The sequence below is a fragment of the Phoca vitulina genome, unplaced genomic scaffold (assembly GCF_004348235.1).
Source record: "Phoca vitulina isolate PV1807 unplaced genomic scaffold, GSC_HSeal_1.0 scaffold27, whole genome shotgun sequence".
Classification (NCBI taxonomy): domain Eukaryota; kingdom Metazoa; phylum Chordata; class Mammalia; order Carnivora; family Phocidae; genus Phoca; species Phoca vitulina.
The window spans coordinates 8,238,380-8,260,596 of record NW_022589730.1 but is presented as its reverse complement, the minus strand read 5'-3'; the positions used below and the strand labels follow the sequence as shown (position 1 = coordinate 8,260,596).

Here is a 22,217-nt window from a genome sequence, read left to right as displayed (position 1 = left end):
ATCCCACACCCGGGAGAGCGATGCGGGCAGAGGGAGCCGGGGGGAGCAGGACCCTGGATCCGGGGCGCGGGAGGAGCTCCCCGCCCGAGTGGCGAGGGATGGAGCGCGTCTTGCGAGCATCTCCGAGCGCAGCCACCCGGCGGGCCAGGGGGAGGGAGCCGGGCGGGCACCTTGGCCCGCCCCCCCTCGCCTGCCCCTCCCCCCGCGCCGGGGAGCCGCGCGGGTGCGCTCTGGCCAGCTGTGCGCCGCCGAGTGAGGCGCCAGCCCGTGGGTGCTGCCGGGGGCGGCGGCGCGGAGGGGGCGCCCGCAGCTGGCGGCGGCGCGGGCCCGGCACTCGGCTCGCGGCGGGGGGCGGAGGTGAGGACCGGAACGAGGAGGGCGGGCGCTGCTCGCGGCGCCGGGCCGCGTTCCCTGTCCGCGGCCGCCCTGCCACCAGCCCGCGTCCCCGCCGGCGGGAGCTCGGGGGACCGGGCGGCGGCGCGGCTGTGGCGGCGACTGGTTGGATGCGAGACCTGCGCGGACCTGGCGGCGGACGGCGGCTCTCGACTCCGGGAAGCCTATCGCGGAGGGGGCGAGCCCGAGCGTGCTGGCCATGGCCTCCAACTTTAACGACATAGTCAAGCAGGGCTACGTGAAAATCCGCAGCAGGAAGCTGGGGGTGAGTTGCTCGCTGGGCTCTCTCCTTCCCCTGCTCGCGTTTGGCGCGGCTGGCTGTTGTGGGGGGCGGGGGGCGGGGGGGGCGGGGAGAGGTGACCCGCGCGGGCCAAGAGGGACCCGGCCCTTTCGCAGACAGCCCGCTTGTTGCTCGGCCGGTGTGGGGGCCCGCACTTGCCTCGGGGGGTTCTGCACACCGAGTTGAGGGTTCCGGGAGGGCCTGGGTCCCCATCCTCATGTGCGCGGTGCTGGTTTGGACCAGACTGAGAAGTCATGTAGACGAAAGGTATTGTCAGTTTTAAGATGAATGTGCCTCGGAGGGGGTTTTGTATATAGTGCAACCCCCAGTGGTCTGCTCTCAAAAGTGTGCGCCTTTCGGGGAGAATTGCTCGGTGTGCGGGAGGTGGACAGACGCTCCGGTGTGTGTATTTAGAATCACCATTTTCCAACCCCGCTCCCAAGCCCATTTGGAAATTCTCTTTGGATGCCCTACCGGCGCGGCGCGTCCCCGCCGGCGACTGCCAGCGACTTTAATGCGCCCTGAGCAGTTGCCCAAGTGGCAGGCTCCCTGGCCGTGTGCGCGCCCGGACAGGTGTACCTGCGCCCGTGTGCAGGCAGGTGTGTGCTCGCCGCCGCTGACACGGCAGGGTTGGCGACGGCAAAGTTTAGGGAGACCTTGTCGTAGTTTTTTCGTGAAAGATAGTCTGCCTGACTTGGGAGAGAAACAGTGTAGACCCCCGGGGTTCAGAAGTTCTCTAGTGACCAGCCGAGGAGGTAAGAGGGACGCGCTGACGGTCTCGGAGGACCTGGGTGTGGAGCGGACAGGCCAGGAGGCGAGGGGCGGGCACTTGGAAACAGCTGCCCCGGCTCCGCGGCCCCGGGGGAGCGTGCGGGCGACGCGCAGGGGGGCGCGGTGGAGGCGGCGGGGCCCGCGCGCGCGGCGGGTGCTGGGCAACCTGGGCAACCGAGAACGACCTTGGCCGGCAGGTCCAGAGCAGCAAGGGAAACTCGGTGTGGGGGCGAAAGTGCCCCTTACCCAATTCCCTGGATGTTTCTCTACCTCACCGTTCTCAAAGTTCCAGTTCTGCGAAGCTCCGGGATCCTGGGGCAGAGCGGCCTTGAACAAGAACATTCGCCGTGTTCCCCGCTGACTGGATGGATCCTCCAACTTGGAAAGAAAACGAGGGAGAAGTTCGTTTATTTTCTCACTCAAAAAAAAAAGAAAGAAAAATAAGGCTAAATATAGCATTAGAAAATTGAACGAAGGTAGGGCAGAGCCCCTAAAACCCCTAAAAGAGGAAGGGTCACTACGCACCCAGAGGTCGCCGTGTCAGGAGTTGGTGGACGCAGGTGTGGGGGCAGGAGGAAGGGAAAAGGCAGACTTGTCTTTTTTGTGCTGCCTCGGCTGGGTGTCACTTTGAAGAGGAAGACTGTCCCCTGAGGAGACGAGAGACCCACTCTCTCGAACTTCAGCGGCTCTGTAGCAGCGGGGAGTAGAGAACTGGGTGACCACGAGGCCGCCCCCCTCGCGGCCTGGCGCCTCCGTGCGCGCCGCGCGCCCTGGCAGGGCCGGAGAGCACGCGCGCTGCAGCCCCTCGGCCGCGCTTCAGGGGCTGCTCCTGGGCAGAAAGCTGCGCCTCGTTCTTGTCCAGCGAGATAAGGAAGAACCCACGTGTAAAACTGCGGTTGTCCAGGAGGCTGCCGGCATCTTTCGGCCGGGACGCACTGCTCAAATCTGTCACCCGCACTGCCCAAGCAAGAAAGAGCTGGAGGGGAGAACCGTTTTAGGAACTTGACCTATGAAGCCCTTTGCTCTCCCACAGGGTGCTTGCTCATCCTTCTCACTCTTTCCGTCTTCTTGGAATCTCAATTGTGTCGGACACCTCAGACGTTACAAGCTAATGGATGATTCTAGTCCCCCGGGAGATGTGTATCTGCTTCCACAGAGTCATTGTGTACGTGAGAATGAGACTAAGCAGTGCAACCCTGAGAACCCCCGCTCCTTGCGCTGCTGGTCCTGGGGTCTGTAGGATTCCTCTCCCATCCCCAGCTTTCCAGGATTTCATACAACAAAAACTGAATATGGCACCTAGTTAAAATATAGGATCCAAGGAAAGAGCATTGACTGCTTCTTGGGTAATCATGGTGTTAACAGCCTTTGAAATGTCCTTTTAAAACACCATTCCTCCTAAAGATGTGTGCAAATGTATTTGCAATCCCAAGGTGTCTGTCTCTTTCCATACTCACTGTTTAGAGATATATGCCTTTGTAAAGGATACCCTTCAGAGAAAATAAAAGCATGTTTACATATAGATTAATTGTATGTGTAGATTAATTTTGTCTTCCATTTCTACTTGAGAAATGTGAACTTCAGAGTTTGGTGTTGAGACAGTTTTGTTTTAATATTAAATTGAAATATTAAGCTAAATTAACCTTGATTATTTTGAAGAATTTTATTTATCAAAAAGAACTTTAGAAACTTTCTATTCAGAATATTCTACTATTCGGAAGGGTGACTTCACATGACACAACTTCATCTACATGTTTCTGTGAAGCTTAATAAGTAAGTGGGTCTCATTAGATAGTAAAACTTTAAGCAAGTAAGGGGTGCCGTACACATGAAAAGTCATATCCCAAATCATAGAAACATGATTTATCTAACTATTAAAACTTCATTTTCATAGTTAATAGTACATAATACTAATTTTGTGGACTCAGAACTATGGATTTTTCCAAATAAAATATGGATTTTTCCAAATAAAATAATTTTAATTCAGAAGACACATAATGATTCTTCTATGGTTTATGTTCAGAACTAAATATCAAAATAAAAATTCTAATGAAATATGCGCAGGTATTTGATTTATGATGTACAGAACTCATGCTTTCAAAAACCAAATTTTATAATATTCTAAGGGGGAAAAAAAACCCTGGGCACGAGGCCAGTGGTATCAGAGATTATTATGACATGAAAATATATTTTGAGATGAAATGTTCTACGATACCCTTTACTACTTAAAAGTTAGTCTTCCAGGGGCGCCTGGGTGGCTCAGTCGTTAAGCGTCTGCCTTCGGCTCAGGTCATGATCCCAGGGTCCTGGGATCGAGCCCCGCATCGGGCTCCCTGCTCGGCGGGAGGCCTGCTTCTCCCTCTCCCTCTCCCCCTGCTTGTGTTCCCTCTCTCGCTGTGTCTCTCTCTGTCAAATAAATAAATAAAATCTTTAAAAAAAAAAAAAAAAAGTTAGTCTTCCCTATTGTCCTGAAGGAGGGCAGAAAAGTGCCACTTGCCCTTTAGGCTGGGGGACAACCCTGATGAAGCTTCCAGGTTGAAGTGGTTGAAACAGCCCTTGCCAGTCTTCTTAGAGAATCTAGTGCTACCTGTTGAGGACGCTTCTTTAGCCAGTTATTTGGGCGAAATAGTAAGTGTTACACAATGTTTAGAATGTTTGCTTTGAAATTTGTCTTGACACATTAATCAGCCTGTCTTTTATTCAGGAAAATAATTTTGAAAAAAAAATAGTATTATCCTGGATTTTACCCTTGTCCTTTAAAAATGTGTGACATGACTGTTACAGTCATTTCTTCATAGTCTGTGTTAATTTTTCATTATAACATGTCACTGTTTCTATATATATACTGTTTTCCTTTTGCTTGATTTAAAAGCCCTTACAATAGTTCAGTTCCTTTTGCCACCTTATACGTTGCATGATTGGTATAATTCACAAGGTACCATGGTACTCAGTATTTTGTTTTTAACAAAGGGTTACTTAAAACACTAATTAAAAAAAAAAAAAAGCAAAAGCATGTTGGTCAAAATTGTTTATCTCGGGGCACCTGGGTGGCTCAGTTGGTTAGGTGACTGCCTTGGGCTCAGGTCATGATCCTGGAGTCCTGAAATCGAGTCCCGCATCAGGCTCCCTGCTCAGCGAGGAGTCTGCTTCTCCCTCTGACCCTCAGCCCTCTCATGCTCTCTCTCTCTATCTCATTCTCTCTCTCAAATAAATAAATAAAGTCTTTAAAAAAATTGGTTATCTCTTAGCCTTTATTACCTGTTTCCTTCTGAACACTGATAGGTTAAATTTAGTCAGCAAGGCATATGTTGTAAAATATCCAACGTATTCTTGGTTTGCAGATAAACTAAGAACTCAACCACTGAAACCATTACTAGAACTTTATACATGGCTATTGACTCTATAATGCAGCAAAGGTAAATGCAGCATATCATCATCATCACTGGCATTAACCTCACTGTATAAATTCCAGACTGCCATAGTTTGACTAATTCTAGACTCAGCCCTCACATCATTGTTTTTAAGGAGTTCTGTTCAAATATAGCAGTGTGAATATTCACAGGCACATTGTACACAGACAAATAGTATTTTACACAAATAGTTTTCTCTTTCTTTCTCAAAGTCAGGTGAAGGATTTGTATTGGTTTGTGTGGGTATCAAAGGAATGTCTCAAGATACAGTTGACGTTTGCACATTCAACAAATGATCAAATAATTATGGAGCATCTACTGTTTATCAGGTGGTGTGTGTGTGAGACAGAGAGAGAGAGAGAGAGACTGTGAATGTCCCAGAGTCATGTTGTATTGTCAGGGTTAATAACAATAAATACCTCCTACATCACTACTACTCATAGTACATTAGGCCAGTAATAGTCACTTTTCCCCAACCTGGCTGTAAGGGAAGCAGGGAAATGTAGAGGATCACATTTGGAGTATGTGATGAGCCCCAACTTTATGAGCTGAACATCTATTCAGGATTTTCTCATTTGCATAATCTCCATTTGTTTCAACAACTTACTGTGGATACATCTACATCTTGCCCTCTCTCCCTCCTTTTTTTTTTGTTTTTGTTTTTTCTCCCTCCTTGATTAGAACCTTGAGACACTTCCATCCCTGGCTTGATGACTCTTGATCTTCTTCTTATAAATTCTTTGGGTTTTCCTGTCCTTCCACAAACAGCTTTCTTCTGATGATGGAAGAGTAGTTTTTCATGAGAGAGATTTATGAAAATTTACCCCTTTACAGAAGCTCATTCATTAATATATATGGGAATTTTTGTGTGTGCATTTGCATATTTTTGGTTGATTAGAGCAATTAAAAATTTCTCTGGTTTCCCAAATATCTAGAAAGTATTTTACGAAGAGTGATTTTATCTTGTATGACATGCATTACCAGTTTACCAGGAATTAGATGCATTAAATATATTTAAGATAAAATATATAAATAACTTAATGATTTTGACCATTCAAACGTTCAAAAGAACTCTCAGGATCATTACTTCAGCTATGAATTCCTAAATCTATGGATTTAAAACATGGAAGTTGTATTGGGTGTACTTAATCTTTTCTCTTTCTAGAATATTCTGTATCCTGGACATTGCTTTCTGAAAAGGATCCATTATATCCATGGTTATTTATCATTTATCTCTTTCTTATTAAATATAGAATTTAGAATATATGAAAAGTAATTATTTTAGCTATTTTTATTTTTGATTTTTGTTTATGGTGACTATTATGTATGTGTTTAACACTGTTAAACATTCCACTTAATTATTAATAATAACCCATGTGAGTTATACTGAGTAGGACTATTAAGTATTCATGTGTTTGGTCTGTTTCTAATTACATCCACTTCATTTTAGAAACTATACAAAGATAAAAAGCAAGCAATACTAACAAAATAAAAATTACCTGTTTTCCCACCATCTAATGATCTTTTCTAGATTTCTTAAATTTTGAAGTTTTAGCTTTAAGGAAAAAATAATTCTATCAAATGGGACAAACTAGTTAAAAAAGAAAATACTATAATTTCTTTACTTCAGTTTTATTGTTTTTGTCACGTGACTCATAGTATTTTCTTTTCTTCTTCAAGCTGTAGTAACTTTGTCCAAAGAGCTCAAGAATGTAGGTAGAGAACATTTTCATTAACTTTCTGCATAAATCTCCACTGGTTTTATTTTAGGATACAGAACAGGATTATCCTTTGAGTACTTCCTTTTTATATTATAACACTACTCCTTAATGAGAGTATTGCACCTGTCAGTCAAATTGAATGGAATAAGGCATGATATTTTGTTATTAGTAGAGAACAGAATCTCATTTAATAAAGAAATGTTCTCATGTTGTTTGAAATAAATGGTGGTTGTAATACTTGAACATGTGCAAAGTATTTCTCCTGTTATTGTACTAAATTCATTGTAAAATTGTCTAATATTTTGGCTTAATAGTAAAATGACTGAGAGGACAAACACTTTGAAGTTTGATTTGAGGCTTCATAATAGTAACATAATCATTTTGCATTTTGGTGTACCATGCATTTTACAGCTTATAAAGAATTTCCACATATATTATCTTACATAATTTTCCCAGCATGCTTTTGAAAGTATATTTAATTTTACCTTTTATACATAAACTCAAATCCAAAAGAAGTAAAGGGAATCAGCCAGAGTTACAGAGAGACAGATTGGGTTTGTGTGTGGATGTGTATACTCAAATCTAGGTATCCTAACTTCAGGTGCAGTATTATAAATACAATGCAACAGTTTCCATTTCCTAAAATATGTAGACAGGGAGCAACACAGCTATGTGTACTATTCAAAGTAAATGTGTTTTCTTCAGCTGGTTACTTAGTGTAAAGCTAATATCATCATTCACTTGACTCAACCATAAGTTATTTACATTGCAGATGAACGTGCTACTGGCAGGTGGGAGGTAGTGGAAATGGCTGAAGGTGATCAAAAGACAAACAGACTTCCGGTTGTAAGCTAAATAAGTTCTGGAGAGGGAATGTAGAGCATGGTGACTACAGCTAACAATACAGTATTGTATTTTTTAAAGTTCCTAGGAGAGTAGATCTTAAAAGTCCTCCTCGCAAGAAAAAAAGTTGTACCGAGGTGAGGTGATGGATGTTAACTAACCTTAGTGTGGTGATCATTTCATAATGTACACATATATCAAATCATTATGTTGTACACCTTAAACTTATACGATGTAATATATCAATTGCGTCTCAATAAAACTGGAAAAAAGTGTTATTTAGTGAGAGAATTTATGCCACAATAAGGAGATACTATGCAGATATTTTTCCAGGCCACTTTGAATGGACGTGATTTCATTTTCATGTACCATCTAAAAACTGGCTAATTTCTCCTTTTAAGAATGGAGAACAGGCTCCAAAATGCAGCTGATATCACCTGTGTAGACTTTAAAATGTTTTTGTTTTTTTATTTTAAAGATTTTATTCATTTATTTGAGAGAAAGACATTGTTACCCAAATCCGGACACACTGGGCCATGCTGAACCAGACCATGACCTCTGTCTGCGAGGCTTGGTTGTTTATTTCTTGTGTTGCTTGCTACTTTTAAGGGGAAGGAATTGAAATAGATACACTTAAATGACGTTCCCTTTTTTTTTTTTTAGTTCTCTTATTTTAAAAATGTCTATATGCCATTCTGTTACTTACGTGTAGGTATTTATATAAGATATATAGCATGGGTAAGCATGTACATTTGTTTTTCTCCTCATGATTTTTTCCTTGTAAACATGAAATTAGTTTTCTCGGACCATTCAGTATCCTTTAAAATATGTATATGTGTGCGTGTGTGTATGTGTGTGCATACATAGATAGATACATAGATACAGGCATACATACACGTGTGTTATATATTAAATAGAATGGTATATATTCCCAAATGACATGTAAGCCCTCACACACACTGAATTATATACAAATATAATAGGAAGGTTAACAGGAGAAGAAAATGTACATAAAATGTCTTAATAGCATACAAGTTAAGTTTTTATTATATAAATTATTACATGTTCACTTTATTCTTTGAAAAAAATTTTAATATTAGTCTAAAATTGAAATTTAGCACGTCTTTCAAAAACTATGGATTTTAAAGGTTTGCAACCAGTAAGAGAAAATTCTTTATCTCTGTTTACATAACCCTAGTGAAATTTCTAACATCGTATTCAAGAAAAGGAATGAAAGCATACTTTTTACATATTTGAACTTGCTTTGAAAAGTATGCCTTCTCATTTAACTTACTAGGAAATAGGAATACGTCTCCCTGAATGTTTTAAGGGCCCTGGGGCTGTGCTATAGAAAGCATCCATGTCATCATTTTCCTGATGCTTTTATAGACTTCATTACACTTTGGAATCTTTAAGTATTTCTTCTGTAAGTCTTCTAAACAAAAGCGCATCTAGTGCCAAATCATGATGCTGAGTTTAACTGGAAGCTACCAAATTATGTATAAGTATGAAATGTGTTTTTCTGTACATTTAAAATAACAGCTATTTAAAACTCTGACGGCTGCTTAACACACATACTGTTGCTTTCTGATACTTTACATGATTATCTAAATTACTTAGACCTCTATTTAAAGTGATCCTCAGTTATGACTGCTTTGGAGTTACTTACAGAGCTTGCGCTTTTCCTCATTGATTTGGTCTGGCTGGGTTTTGAGCATGGATATGCTTTTGAAGTCCCCCCAGGGGTTTTTACTGTGGTGCTATGGTTGATAATCATTATCATACAGTGAGGATTTGGGGAGAAATAAGGAAAATATGAGATCTGTTAGGCCACTGTAAACTACTAAAAACACTGTTATTAGTGCTGAGACTTATGAATTGGCATTCCCGAAATACAAAGTTAGTTATCCAGTAAATCAGTCATGTAATGCTAATTACTGACAGTCTATAAGCCTTTATAATGTGAATACAAAAATGATAAAGTAGAAATTTCTTCGAGGGACAGAAATTCACTTCTAAAACAATGTGGTGGACATAACTCAAAATTTTCTAAAAACTCTGGATCATTCTTTCTGTCAGTCATATTGATGCTCAGCTGAGGCTTCTGCTATTAATATGGCTACTCACGAAAGACTTCCTTCTTTACTTTGTGTATTCTAATCTAAGTAATTGCAATACCATGGCAGTTTAAATTGTACTTCATTTAAAACTCAGTAAGTTCTGAATGGTGCTGTTTTTCTTGTTGGAGATTCAGTGCTTCAGGCTATTAAAGAAAAGAAACCTATACCTTAGAGTCTATTTTATATTCTTCATAGATCTGGGTTTATGGTTATGCAAGGCAGTCACTGCTATGTAGCACCTCATTTTTGGTGTCTCAGAGGTTTCTTTTGTTCTGTCTTTTGTTCGTTATCTCCTACTTGAGGAGACAGAGCATGAGTGGATGGGTGGGAGAGAGAATTGGGGCAATATATGGCAAAAACCTACTGAGTACACATAGACAGTATGTACTTTATGGCTTGCAGAGAAAATAACACCAAGCTGAGAAATCATGAATAAAGAAGGCTTTGTTGTGAGTTCCATGCAGAAGAAATAGCATACCTATATAATGATATGTGCCTGGATGGGTGAGTAGCATTGAGGTAAAGACCCAGAATAAAGGGCTTATAATGTTCTAAGATCCCACAAAGTCACTGATGTATTTCATAAAAAGGGTTAATGTTCATTCTCAACTTAGCAACATCCCTGAATCTTGAGTGCATAGAATTCATTGTAGTAAAGTAGTATTTGGGCAAGAAGACCAATGAGCGGTGAGTATTAGTATCCAAGAAAGGCCTTTCTACTTGTGGTAGCTAGCCGTAATTGAGAATCACTGACAGAAGTATTTTTTTTTTTTCTTGCACTGCAAAGAAGTCTTCTAACAATCATTGTTTGCATTGAGAAGTTAGCTGTCTTATTGTCACCTTTTGAAAATCATTAGACTTTTCCCCTCTGCCTACATTGAATGCCCTCATTTTCTGGTTTTCAGGAATTTTGCTATGCTATGTGTAAATGTAGTTTTAATTCTATTTATTATTCTTGGGTTTATAGTGCTTCTGGATTTTGTGGCTTGATATGTTTCTTCAGTTCTGAAAAATTATTTGCTATTTCCCCTTCTGTCATATCAATTCTGTCCATTCTTTTCTCTCCTTCCTTATTCATATGCTAGATAATTTATACTGTATTTTCTGTGCTTTTGTGCTTTTTTCTTTTTCATTCTTTTGTCACTCGAAGCTTCAGGATATTTTCTTCAGGATATTTCTTCTCATTTCACTAATTTTCTACTCAACTGAGAATAATCTACTGTTAAATTTATTCATTGTATTCAGTTTAAGTTATTTTTTCAGGTCTACAGTTTTCAGTTGATCCTGTTTTTTTAGAACGTCCTATAGAAATAAATTCTCAGTTTTATCTTTGGCAGGCTTCAATACCTTCAAGTCGATGACTTTTGTATTTGTCCAGCTTTTCTAGTTGTCAACATGCAGGCTTCCCTGAGTTACCTAGTACACCACTAACAGGAATGGAACATTCTCAGCTGGTTGAACTTTGTAGTGATTTCTGTGTGGGGAAACCGAGGCCTTGTGGTCCTCCAGAACTCCACTGAGAGCCAAGAGAGTTAGTTGGCTGTAGCTCTTCCTTAGTGGTGAGCCCCTCTTTCTGTGGTAATTTTGTCTTTGGATATTTTCAAACAGGTTATCTGTCTCTGGAGGAGAACTAGAGTTCTAGTGAAATTGAAAAAGAATGAAGGTATTTGAGTGATAGGACTAAACATGACTGCCCCAGGTGTGTGTGTGTGTGTGTGTGTGTGTGTGTGTGTGTGTGTGTGTGTGTAACCTGCCTCTGCATAAAAATGGGAGGGGGGAATGAAGCAGTTAGAAGCCTCCTCTAGCATTTGACTTAATGAACAAGGCCAAATATTTCTGTCCCTTTCAAGCAGTGGTTTTTTAACACTGGGCGCATATTACAATCACAGGAGATGGTTTTTAGTGTTGTTGGGTTTTTTGTTTTTTTAATGACAAGTTCTACTTCCAGAGATTCTTATTTAGTTGATCTCTGGGCAATAGAATTGTTTGTTCATTTGTGTTTGTTTCATTTAGTATTAATCTACCCAAGGGATTCTACAATAAATGACATACTTTTCACCAGAAAAGAATTCAGGACAAGTTGTTTATCACTATATATTACCACAGAACCCTACTGAACTAGAATAAATTGGTATAGTATGCCTCTGTAAGTGGTTAAATGAATTAACAATATGAATCAGATATTCATCATTTAGTTTTTTATCCAGCATTTCAGTCTTTTTTCCATATATTTAGAGAGCATCCCCCTGATATCAATATTATGGATGTTGAAGATAAGAAATAATACCTCACATTATAGAAGATGAAATTCCAAAATATTCTTTCCTCGTATCTTTTGCTGCTAGGGCATGAGAAATGAGCTAGGTATTATCAATTACATGACCAGACATTGAGTTAGTGATAAAAAAGGCAACCCAGGACAGGGATCTTCACAGGGGACAACAGAGTAATTGTTTCCATTGGATTGATTTATTGATGCAAAATTATAAGCAATGTAAACTGTTGTACCTACTGTCCAAAAGCAATAGCCTCATCAAGAAACCTAATGATTTAAGAGATCACTTATTGTTGTTGTTTAGGCTTGAACCTGGTTCTCCAGCCCTCTATTCCTAATTTGAAGTAATGAAATATTTAATATATTTCCTTCTATGTAAATCAGCCAGTGTCAACTTCTGTTACAACTGATAGCAACTAATACCTCTGACAGATAAAATGGCATTATTGGAAGTGACCCAATTAAATCTTAGAATACACTTAAAATAATTAATTTTTAAAGTAATGGGTATGAAATGTCTTTCCTTACCAATATGTAAACCGTAGAATTCCTTTTCTATTGTAGTCATTGCTAGTTTGGACATTTAGCACATCATTAGTGAGTTATTCTGTTCACCCATGGAGAAATGTAGGAGCTTTGATGAGAGCATACATTCAGATCATATAATTAAGGGAACGTTTGCTTTTAAAAGAGGGATGCACACGAATGTACCCAGTGAATTTTTGACAGAAGTGCAAAAGCAAATCAGTGAAGGAAGGATACCTTTTCAACAAATGTTGCTGGAGTAGTTGGACATCCCTGGGCAGAGTAGGTGAACCCCAACACAAACCTCGCACCTTGTAACTCCAAATAGATCATGGACATAAGTGTAAAAAGTAAAACTACAGAATTTTTGACAAAATGTATAAGAAAATCTTTAGAAACTGGGTCTGGGCAAAGAGTTCTTGGACTTGACATCAAAAGCATAAGCTGTAAAAGGAAAAATTGATCAATTAACCTCATCAAAATTAAAAATGTTTGCTTTGTGAAAGAGCCCATTAAGAAGATGAAAAAAAATTGCTATAGACTGGGAGAAAATATTTACAAACTGTGTATCTCTAACAAAGAACTAGTATTAAAAAACTCTTAAAACTCTATGGTAAAATTTTAAAAAACAACAACAATTCAATTAGAAAATGGGCAAAAGACATGAACTGACACTTCACAGAAGTTGCTATTCAGATGGCAAATAAGCAGATGAACAGATGTTCAGTATTATTAGCCATTAGGGAGATGCAAATTACAACCACCATGAGCTATCAATACATACCTACTGGGAAGGCTAAAATAAAAAACAGTGACAACCCCAAATGCTGGCAAGAAGGCAGAAAAACTGGATCCCTTGTACATTGCTGTGGGAATATGAAATGAGGGTTCCGATACTCTTGAAAACAATTTGGCAGTTTCTTAAATAACTGCCATACAACCCATCAACTGCAGTTCTTGGACATTTGTCCCAGAGATGTGAAAACTTTCTGTTCATGCACAGACCTATACACGAATGTTCATAGCAGCTTTATTGGAAACACCCCCAAACTGAAAACAAACCAGATGTCCATCACTGGGTGAATGGTTAAGTAAACTATAGCGTATGCATATCATGGGATACTGAGGGATCAAAAGGACTACACTATTAACACGCACAGTAATGAATCTCCAGATTATGTTGAGTGTGCGGAAAAAAAAATCCCGAAAGGTTATAAACTGTGTGATTTCCTTTATGTAGTATTTTTGAGATACAAAATTGTGGAAGTGAAGAACAGTTCGTAGTAGCCAGAGGTTATGGACAGGGAGGCAGGAGTGGGGTTTGTGTGTGGCTGTGCTGATAAAAGGGCAGCGAAAGGCATCCCTGTGGTGAAGGAAACGTCCTGTATCTCGACTGTGTTCCTGTGGAGATCCCGGCTGTAATATTGGATTAGAGTTTTATCAGATGTTCCCATAGGGGAAAATTGAGTAAAGGCTATGCAGGGTCACTCTATATTACTTCTTATAACTGCATGTGGAACTACAATTATCTCAAAATAAAAAGGTGTAATTAAAAAATGTAAGAGAGGTATCAAAATGTAGCCCTATTTTGCAAACAGGGTAAGTGATCTTTTGGGGCCCAGTTATTATGGGAGTAGTTTAGAAAAATTGAAAGAGCACAATCTTTAGCATCAATCAGCCTGGATTTAATTACTAACTCTGCCAGTTACAGCTGTGTAACCTGTGGGAACCTTCAAATACCTTTGAGCCTCACTTTTCTTATTTGTAAAATGGGTTATAAGACCTCATTATGTTTTGTTAACATTAAATAGATAATATTTTACAAGATATGAAACAGTGCTTGGTCTAGGAGGTACAAAACCCTTGAAAGGACTTTTAAACAGATAGCACAAGCTTCCTGGGACAGCCCTTTGAAAGGGAACACACATCCTTGCAGCTCTTCTGAACTGGGGTTCCGTGAGCAAAGAAAGCTTATTGTGAGTAATGCTGCAATGAACATGGGAGCACAGGTATCTCTATGAGATCCTGATTTTAACTTCTTTGGATCTATATCCAGAAGGAGGGATTGCTGGATCATATGGTATGTCTATTTTTAATTTCTTGAGGAACATCCATATTGTTTTCCATATTGGCTGCATCTGTTTGTATTCTAGCCGACAATGCCCAAGGGTTTCTTTTTCTCCGCATCTACACCAACACTGGTTATCTTGTCTTTTTGATGAGAGCCATTTAACAGGTATGAAGTGTGAGGGATACCTGATTGTAGTTTTGATTTGCATTTCCCTGATGATTAGAGGACCTTTTTGTATACCTTTTGCCATTTGTATGTCTTCTTTGGAAAACTGTCTATTTAAGTTCTCTGCTCATTTTTTAACTGTGTTGTTGGATTTTTTGCTATTGAGTTGTAGGAGTTCTTTGTGTATTTTGGATATTAACCCCTTATTACATATATGTTTCACAAATATTTTCTCCAAGTCTACAGGTTGCCTTTTAATTTTGTTGGTTTCTTTTGCTGTGCAGAAGCTTTAGTTTGATATAGTCTTCCTCTCTCTTTGAATTGTGAAGAATATAAATGTTGATCATTTTGCAGTTGCAATTTAGTGTTCTCTGTGAAATGAGGTTTATATAAGGTACATTTGCCCACAGGACACCTTAATTACTAGGAGCCAAGTGGCTTGAACACGCCATTCACTCCAGAAACAAACAACAGTGCGAAACCTCTGCCTTTGATCTTGAGCTCTAAATGAGCCACCTTGTCCAAATTTTAAAAAACATCATTACTTAGAAGAAGATAACATTCAGCAGTATTTCAGTGAAATTTCATTTTGTGTCTTCAGAAAAAGATCATTTGGCTACATTCCCATCCAAAAAATGTCATTAGCCATTTTGATGCTCAAGGTGATACCTAGTTGCAGCTCCTTTTGAAATGATAATAAAACTGTCCAGAATATAAAATAAATAAAATTCCAAATGAAGCATCTAAGAAGAAGTTTCAAATATTATGCTCTCTGCTGATAGGTTAATATCAATACCTGAATAGAACATGAAGGGGGGAGCAATACAATGACTTTTAAAAAGGTAAACATAACAACAACAAGTATTTGGACATCCATAAGTCATCTAGGATTCAGAATCAATGGTGAAAGAAATAATTCCTTTGCTATGCACTTTGAATCTGTAACATATTTAGTACATCTTTTCAATTAAAAATACCAAGGATTATTTATATATACTATGTATTAACTAAGGATAGATTAACATGAAATTTATCAAGGATGAAATGGTAAAAAGAGCCAAAAGAAAAATTGGTATGTGCCATCCATAGGGGCTACAATGATAAATAAACCCTGGTGCAGCCTGGCAAGAAAGAGGGCAGTCAATAAATCTTTGCTGAATTGTTAAATAAGTTCACATTCAGAACTGTGCTACCATGGTTTTGATTGGCATGTACAGGACTATGGGCAGTGCCTTCCTAGGCACTTTGTAATTATAGCCTTAGCAACCAATCGAATTGCAATACAAAGGCTGTAATTGGAAATATATCACCCCAAAGATGTTTTCTATCCTTCCTAAAATATGCTATTCGGTGCTTCATTTTTACAAAATATATTTCTTAACTTCCCCTAAAAATATTTTCTGAAAATTCTTTGGTAAAGCACTAAAATTTAGTTTCCTCTTAAGGAAGAATCCATATAACAGCAAAAAAACCCAAAGTGCATTAGTTTTTTGGAGGAAATAAGTTTTGGTTTAAAGGTTACCTAAATTAAAAAAAAAAAAAAAAGCCCTGCAAAATTATCTTTAAATATATTTCTCATGTTGTGATGTTCTATTTCAGTTGCTATTTTGACTATTTTTATGTATATATTTATTTTTAATATTGGTTATGAACTTCCGAATAGTACAGAATTAGGACCATGTGTTAACTGTTTTCCACTTTCCATGAAGAATCATACCAACAACTTGTGTTTTTATAGTATTTTACAGCTTAAAACCTGCTTTTACATGTAATTCTCCATTGAAAGAGCACACTCCTCAGTGTGCAGGTCAGATATCATCTTCACTTTATATAGGAAGGCTGTGATTTAAAGGGATGTGGGATAACACAGCCTAAGTCTGAAGGCTCAGTTCTTCTACACAGATGTCTAGTACTTTCTCAGAATACCTGTTCTAATCACTGCACAAATTTTGATGACAATGTATTCCTCTGATATGGCATTCTTGACTAGGACATGGTATACTTTTTCTTAATAACCTATAATAATTATGAAGCTCCTATTTCCCCAATTTAATATCTCTGTTCCAGTGCTTCATTTCTGCTGAGTGTTGCAGTTCCTAATCTCAGAGGTAATGCATGAATGCTTCCTTAGATCTCTTTATCACTTTCCCTGTGATGTGTGCAATCTGCCAGCCTTGAAACCCTAAGATATATGCATGACTTGCAATGCTTTTGAGAATTAAGAAATTTTCTTACCTGCCTTTATTCTTTTAACATGAAGAAACATTATAGAAGTCGTCCTCTATGCAAAAGTATACACAGTCTGTAATAGGCTTTCTTCTATCTCATTGATGTTAATTTTTATGACATGTGATTTTATGATCTACAGGGAGTTGATGGGTCCCCAAACTCCACCTACGATTACATTGTTTTTGTCTCTGAAACAACTCTGCACAGACCTCTGCCTCAGGAAAACCCAGTATTTCAGATGATTAACGTGATTTAAGCCTCAGCTCAAAGGTTCCAAGCTCTGAGCATCAACACACTATAGTGGAGAGAACAACCTTTGGTTGAGTCCGTTGACTTTCTGGCTCTGTACCTCATCTATAAATTGACTGCTAAGTGCCAAAAGGCTATCCAGTAGGATTATCGTAACCTGTAAATAAGATGAAATATGTCACATGCCTGGCATATGGTAGACCCCACACTCTTTCACCTATTGGCACTGGTATTTCTAAACAACAAGCACTGATTTGACTTGCCAAATTAAGGAGTATCATCATTTTTGGGTATCTTATACTTAATATCACATCCTTGGGACACTTCTCTCTGCCTTGGGCAAAACACTTCTCTGGGTTTTATATCTGATACAAAGTGAGGAGGCATGGTAGGACTTTAGTCCAGAGCAATTACTTGATTACAGGTGTTTTAGACGTATTCTCCTGCTAAATGACATGCGTGGATTCGTGTCAGTGAAGGCATGGAAACCAGTGTGGAGTTTGCTAGGGTGATTGTATCTTGGCCACACCTGCATTGGGGCCGCCATGCTTCCTCACCTCTGGTGTTGGGCCTTCTGGTCTTTTGCCTGGTTAGCTCTCCTCTGTTATTAAATTTTTTAAAAGATTTATTTATTTATTTTTAGAGAAGGGGAGGGGCAGAGGAAGAAGAGAGAATCTCCAGCAGACTCCCTGCTAAGCACGGAGCCTAATGCCAAAGGAGAGCATGACTTGAGCCAAAACCAAGAGTCCGTCGCTCAATCGACTGAACCACTGGGGCACCCCATCATTCGAAAAAATTTTTAGATGTTACTTCAATTTGTGTCAGCTACCAGAAGTACAGATGGGCAGTCCTACCTTCTTCTAGACCTTTCGTTATATATATTTTAGCAGTTTCCAGCCCTATTGCACATCCTCTGCTTCTAATACCCGCAGTCACATCTGTGTGGAAGGCAAGGGATCCCTGTGCTGGTGCCTCCCTCCACGTTCCCGGCACGAAGTCTTTCCCTGGCTTCCCCTCCACCTCATACCCTCCCAGTGACCACCATTGCAAGAATTCTCTCAGTGGTCTATTTTTAAAATCCATCTTCTTTCCCTTAGAATCCTTAGGTAGTGCTGAGCCCTACAGTTTTATCTCCATTTTTCACAAAACTCCTCTAAAGTAGATATTTTAAACTTTAATCTCACTTCCAATCTCCAGATTTGCATGCCCCAATTTTTAAAAAAGATTTATTTATTTATTTATTTATTTATTTATTTATTTATTTATTTTAGAGAGAGAGAGCGAGCACATGAGCAAGCATGCATGTGAGCTGGGAGAGGGGCAGAGGCAGAATTCCCATTGAGCACGGAGCTCAGTGTGGGGCTGGATCTCAGGACTCTGAGATCATGACCTGAGCAGAAATCAAGAGTCAGATGCTTAACCAACTGAGCCACCCAGGCATCCCTGCATGCCCAAATTTTTACAAAATATTTCCTGCTTGATATCTGTAGTGCACTCCAAACCAATGAGTCTATGTAGAACGTACTATTTTTTTCTTCCCAAACCAGCCACTTTGCCACATATAAACATATTTAAGTAGATATTTTCTATTAGCACTGCTGCTTATTTGAAAATAATTCAGTATCAGATCTGAGAGACAATATTGGCTCCTCCCCGTCTCTGATTCACTACAAACAACCAAATGTCATGTCTTATTGGTGCTGCCTAGGAATGTCTGTCATCTATGGTCTCTTTCTAATTGAAATTCTGCTTCTATAACTTTATTCTGAAGTGTTGGTGAGACTTCCCAATGGTTCTTTTTACTGCCTGCTCAATTATCCTTGTACTCCTGCCAGATTGATTTTCTGAATTTCAGTTTGAAACCTATAATTCCCCTTTTTAAATTTTCCCAGGGTTTCTCATTACGTAGAGTAATAATTAAATTTAAACTTGTAATTCAAATCTACCCACAATACCTACCTTTGTTTCACTTAGGTATTTTTTATTGTGTAATATTTCAAGTGTACTGGAAATTACATAAGATCATATTACAAACCATATATGAACTACCCATATTTTACCAATGTTATCAGAGTACTTTTTCTTTCTGCTTTTAATTTGCTAAGATAGGAAAATGTTGAGAGTTGAAGACCCATTTGAACATCTTGACATTAACACACTCAGCAGTCTTATTCAGTATTTAACTATGTTACTACATAGATCTAGTTTGTTCATTTCAATGCTTGTATTGTTTTCTATTGCATAAATAAGCTAATCTTACTCGGTTAATAGGCATTTATGAGGTTTTTTTGGTTTTGCTATTATAAACCATGCTTCAGCAAATACATTTATATAATTCTCCTTGATCACATGTATCCAGGTTTCTGTAGGGTTTGTGGGTAGAAGTAGAGTTGCTGCTTTTTGACGTGTACATCTTCCCTTTACTAGATGTTTTCAGCTTGCTCACAATAAATTGTTTCACTATACAAGCCTGGAACCAAGGAAACAAGAGAACTTTTATCACATTCTCAGCAGCAGTTGATATTGCCATATTTCTTTAAATTATGAAATATTTCAAGCATACTGAGAACATGTATATTTTCTTTAAAAACAACATTTTGCTATATTTTCTCCAGATTTTTAGAAAAGAAATAAAATGGATGAAGTTGAAGCTTTTGTGTATCCTAACACACCAACTTCAGACGTAAACTTCTATGATTCTATGCATTTTTCCTGCGTTTATTATATATTTACATTTAAATAATATTTACTGTTGCTTTGCTTAGTTTCAACTTTATATAATTAGTATCATATACTTTGTTGGGAGCCTGGGTGGCTTGGTTGATTAAGCATCTGCCCTTGGCTCAGGCCATGATCCTGGGATCAAGCCCTATGTCCAGCTCTCTGCTCAGCGGGGAGCCTGCTTCTCCCTCTGCTTGCTGCTCCCCCTCCTTGTGCTCTCTCTCTCTCTCTCTCTCTGTGTCAAATAAATAATAAAATCTTTAAAAAAATCATATACTTTGTGACTTCCTAAAACATACTTGTTTTTGCTCAAGATTGTTTTTGAGATTTAAGCATTTTGGTGGAGTTCCAGTTTATTGATTTTACTTCTGTATACGATTATTTTGTAGAAATACTCCACAGTTTGTATTGCCTAATACAAATGTGCAAGAGGTTTCTTGGTTGGTGTGTTTCTTTGTTTAGGTTACATGCTTAGAAGATTTGCTGGGCACAGGTTGGCACATACTTACTAGATATTGCCAAATTGTTTCCAGATGGTGTATCCAAATGCACCCTCCACTGAATTTGAGTACCCTTTGCTCTGCTTCCTCTCCAACACCTGATATTTTCAGGTGAGACTTTTTTCTCCTTTGGGTAAATGGGTGTTTAAGTTATATTTCTCCGCAATTTGAACATGTTTTCATATGTTTATTGACCAGTTGATTTTCCTGGTTTGTGAATTATCTCTTCAGCTCCACTGATCATTTTTTTCTGTGATACATTTTCTTAATGATTTATAGGAGTTCCATCTATATTTCAAATACTACTCCTTTGTAATTATAAATTATGCAGCTATCTTCTCTCATGTTATGGTTTGCCTTTAAATTTGTTTATGGTCTCCAATGTCTTACTGATATTTTAAATTTTAATGAAATCAAACTTATCTATTTCTTTTATGGCTTGTACCTTTTGTTTCTTACTTAAGAAGTCACTCGTACTGTAACATAAAACTGCTATTTTCTATTTTATTCTATTGTTTTCATGTATTTCTATATATGCTTAGATCTTTAATCAACCTGTAATTAATCTTTATTTTAGGATTTAAGTTTGGAATCTTTTTTTCCATATGGCTAGCCAAATTTCAACTCCATTTATTAAATATTCTTATCCATGAACTTTTTAGCTTTTCATCAGCTGTATGTATTTATCATCAGCTTTTCAGGTTTCATGTATGTATTTCCAATATTTTGTTATATATACTCTTATGTATTTTAACATTTTTGCTATTGTTTTGAATGACTTTTTTTTTGTTTTAAATTAGATTTTCTCATTGGTTGCCATTTGTTTATATGAAAACTGTTGTTTTTGTATATCTTGTATCTAACATTGATTTACTCATTGAATATTGAATATATGGAGGCCTTCTTCGGTGCCCAGGTTACAAACTAAGAGCATGAAACCTGCCTCCAAGGAGCACATCTAATAAGGGGTCAAAATGTAGAGGCATACGTGCCTTTGGCAAGGGAAGATGATGAGAAAATATGAGGGAATTGTGACACTGGGAACCATGACGTGTCCAGAAAGGTGGAGGTGTTTGAATTAGTTCTGATGGAGGAGCAGAGGTTCATTAGGTGGGTGTGCGGGAGGGCTGGGTGGGTAAATGGAGTGACCTGGGCAGGGCAGAGGGTCATGGAGTATCCGTGGCTGTGCACAAGAAGTATGCCAGTAAGCCGGCCAGGGTAGGGTCAGAGTTTAGAAGACATCTAAAGTTACAGGAAGTTGGAACCTTAATGCGTAGTCACAGGGTTTTTAGAAGAGGAGTTTTAAACAAGGGAGTAATACAGTCACAATGGTGCATGTGAAGTTGGGATTGGCACCGGGGGGTTGGAGAAGGATGTTATATGGAAGTTAATCCCAAAAGTGCAAGAAAGAGTCAACATGGACAGCAGAAGGAGAGAGGAGCTTTACTGCCACATTCAGAGGAGTGTCTTTTGTGTATTGTACCATTATATAAAAATGGATGAATAATTGTCCCCCTTCTGGTCCTTTGAATATATATACTTACTTTATATAATATTTTTTCTTCTGCTCCCACTATCATGACTTGTTACAGGGCTGCATGTCATTTAAGACCATTAAAAAAGTCACCTCACTTTCAAAGCTTTTTCTAGAATTTCTAAAAAGTACGTGGCTCTCTTCCTCCCCCTTGCAGTTATTTATAGTGCTTTGCTTGTACTCTGTTTACCTTTATTCCTGCATTTCATGTTATTTATTGATTCATGAAATTAATTTTTCAAGTATCCCGCCATCATATTTATTATATAAGATCTAATATTAACTTAAGGGGCGCCTGAGTGGCTTAGTCAGTTAAGTGTCTGACTGATTTCTGCTCAGGTCATGGTCTCATGGGTCATAGGATCAAGCCCCACTTCAGGCACCGCACTCAGCAGGGAGTCTGCTTGAAG

General features: G+C 39.1%; 1 protein-coding gene across 1 annotated transcript in view; it reads left to right on the top strand.

Annotated features, from left to right (window-relative positions):
• The first annotated feature begins 401 nt into the window (after positions 1 to 401).
• Positions 402 to 22,217, top strand: part of DOK6 (docking protein 6) — a 373,232-nt gene continuing 351,416 nt past the window's right edge. The window contains exon 1 of the mRNA XM_032422703.1: positions 402 to 658. Coding sequence (XP_032278594.1) covers positions 593 to 658 — 66 coding nt within the window. The 5' untranslated portion in view covers positions 402 to 592. The remainder of the gene's footprint in view (positions 659 to 22,217) is intronic.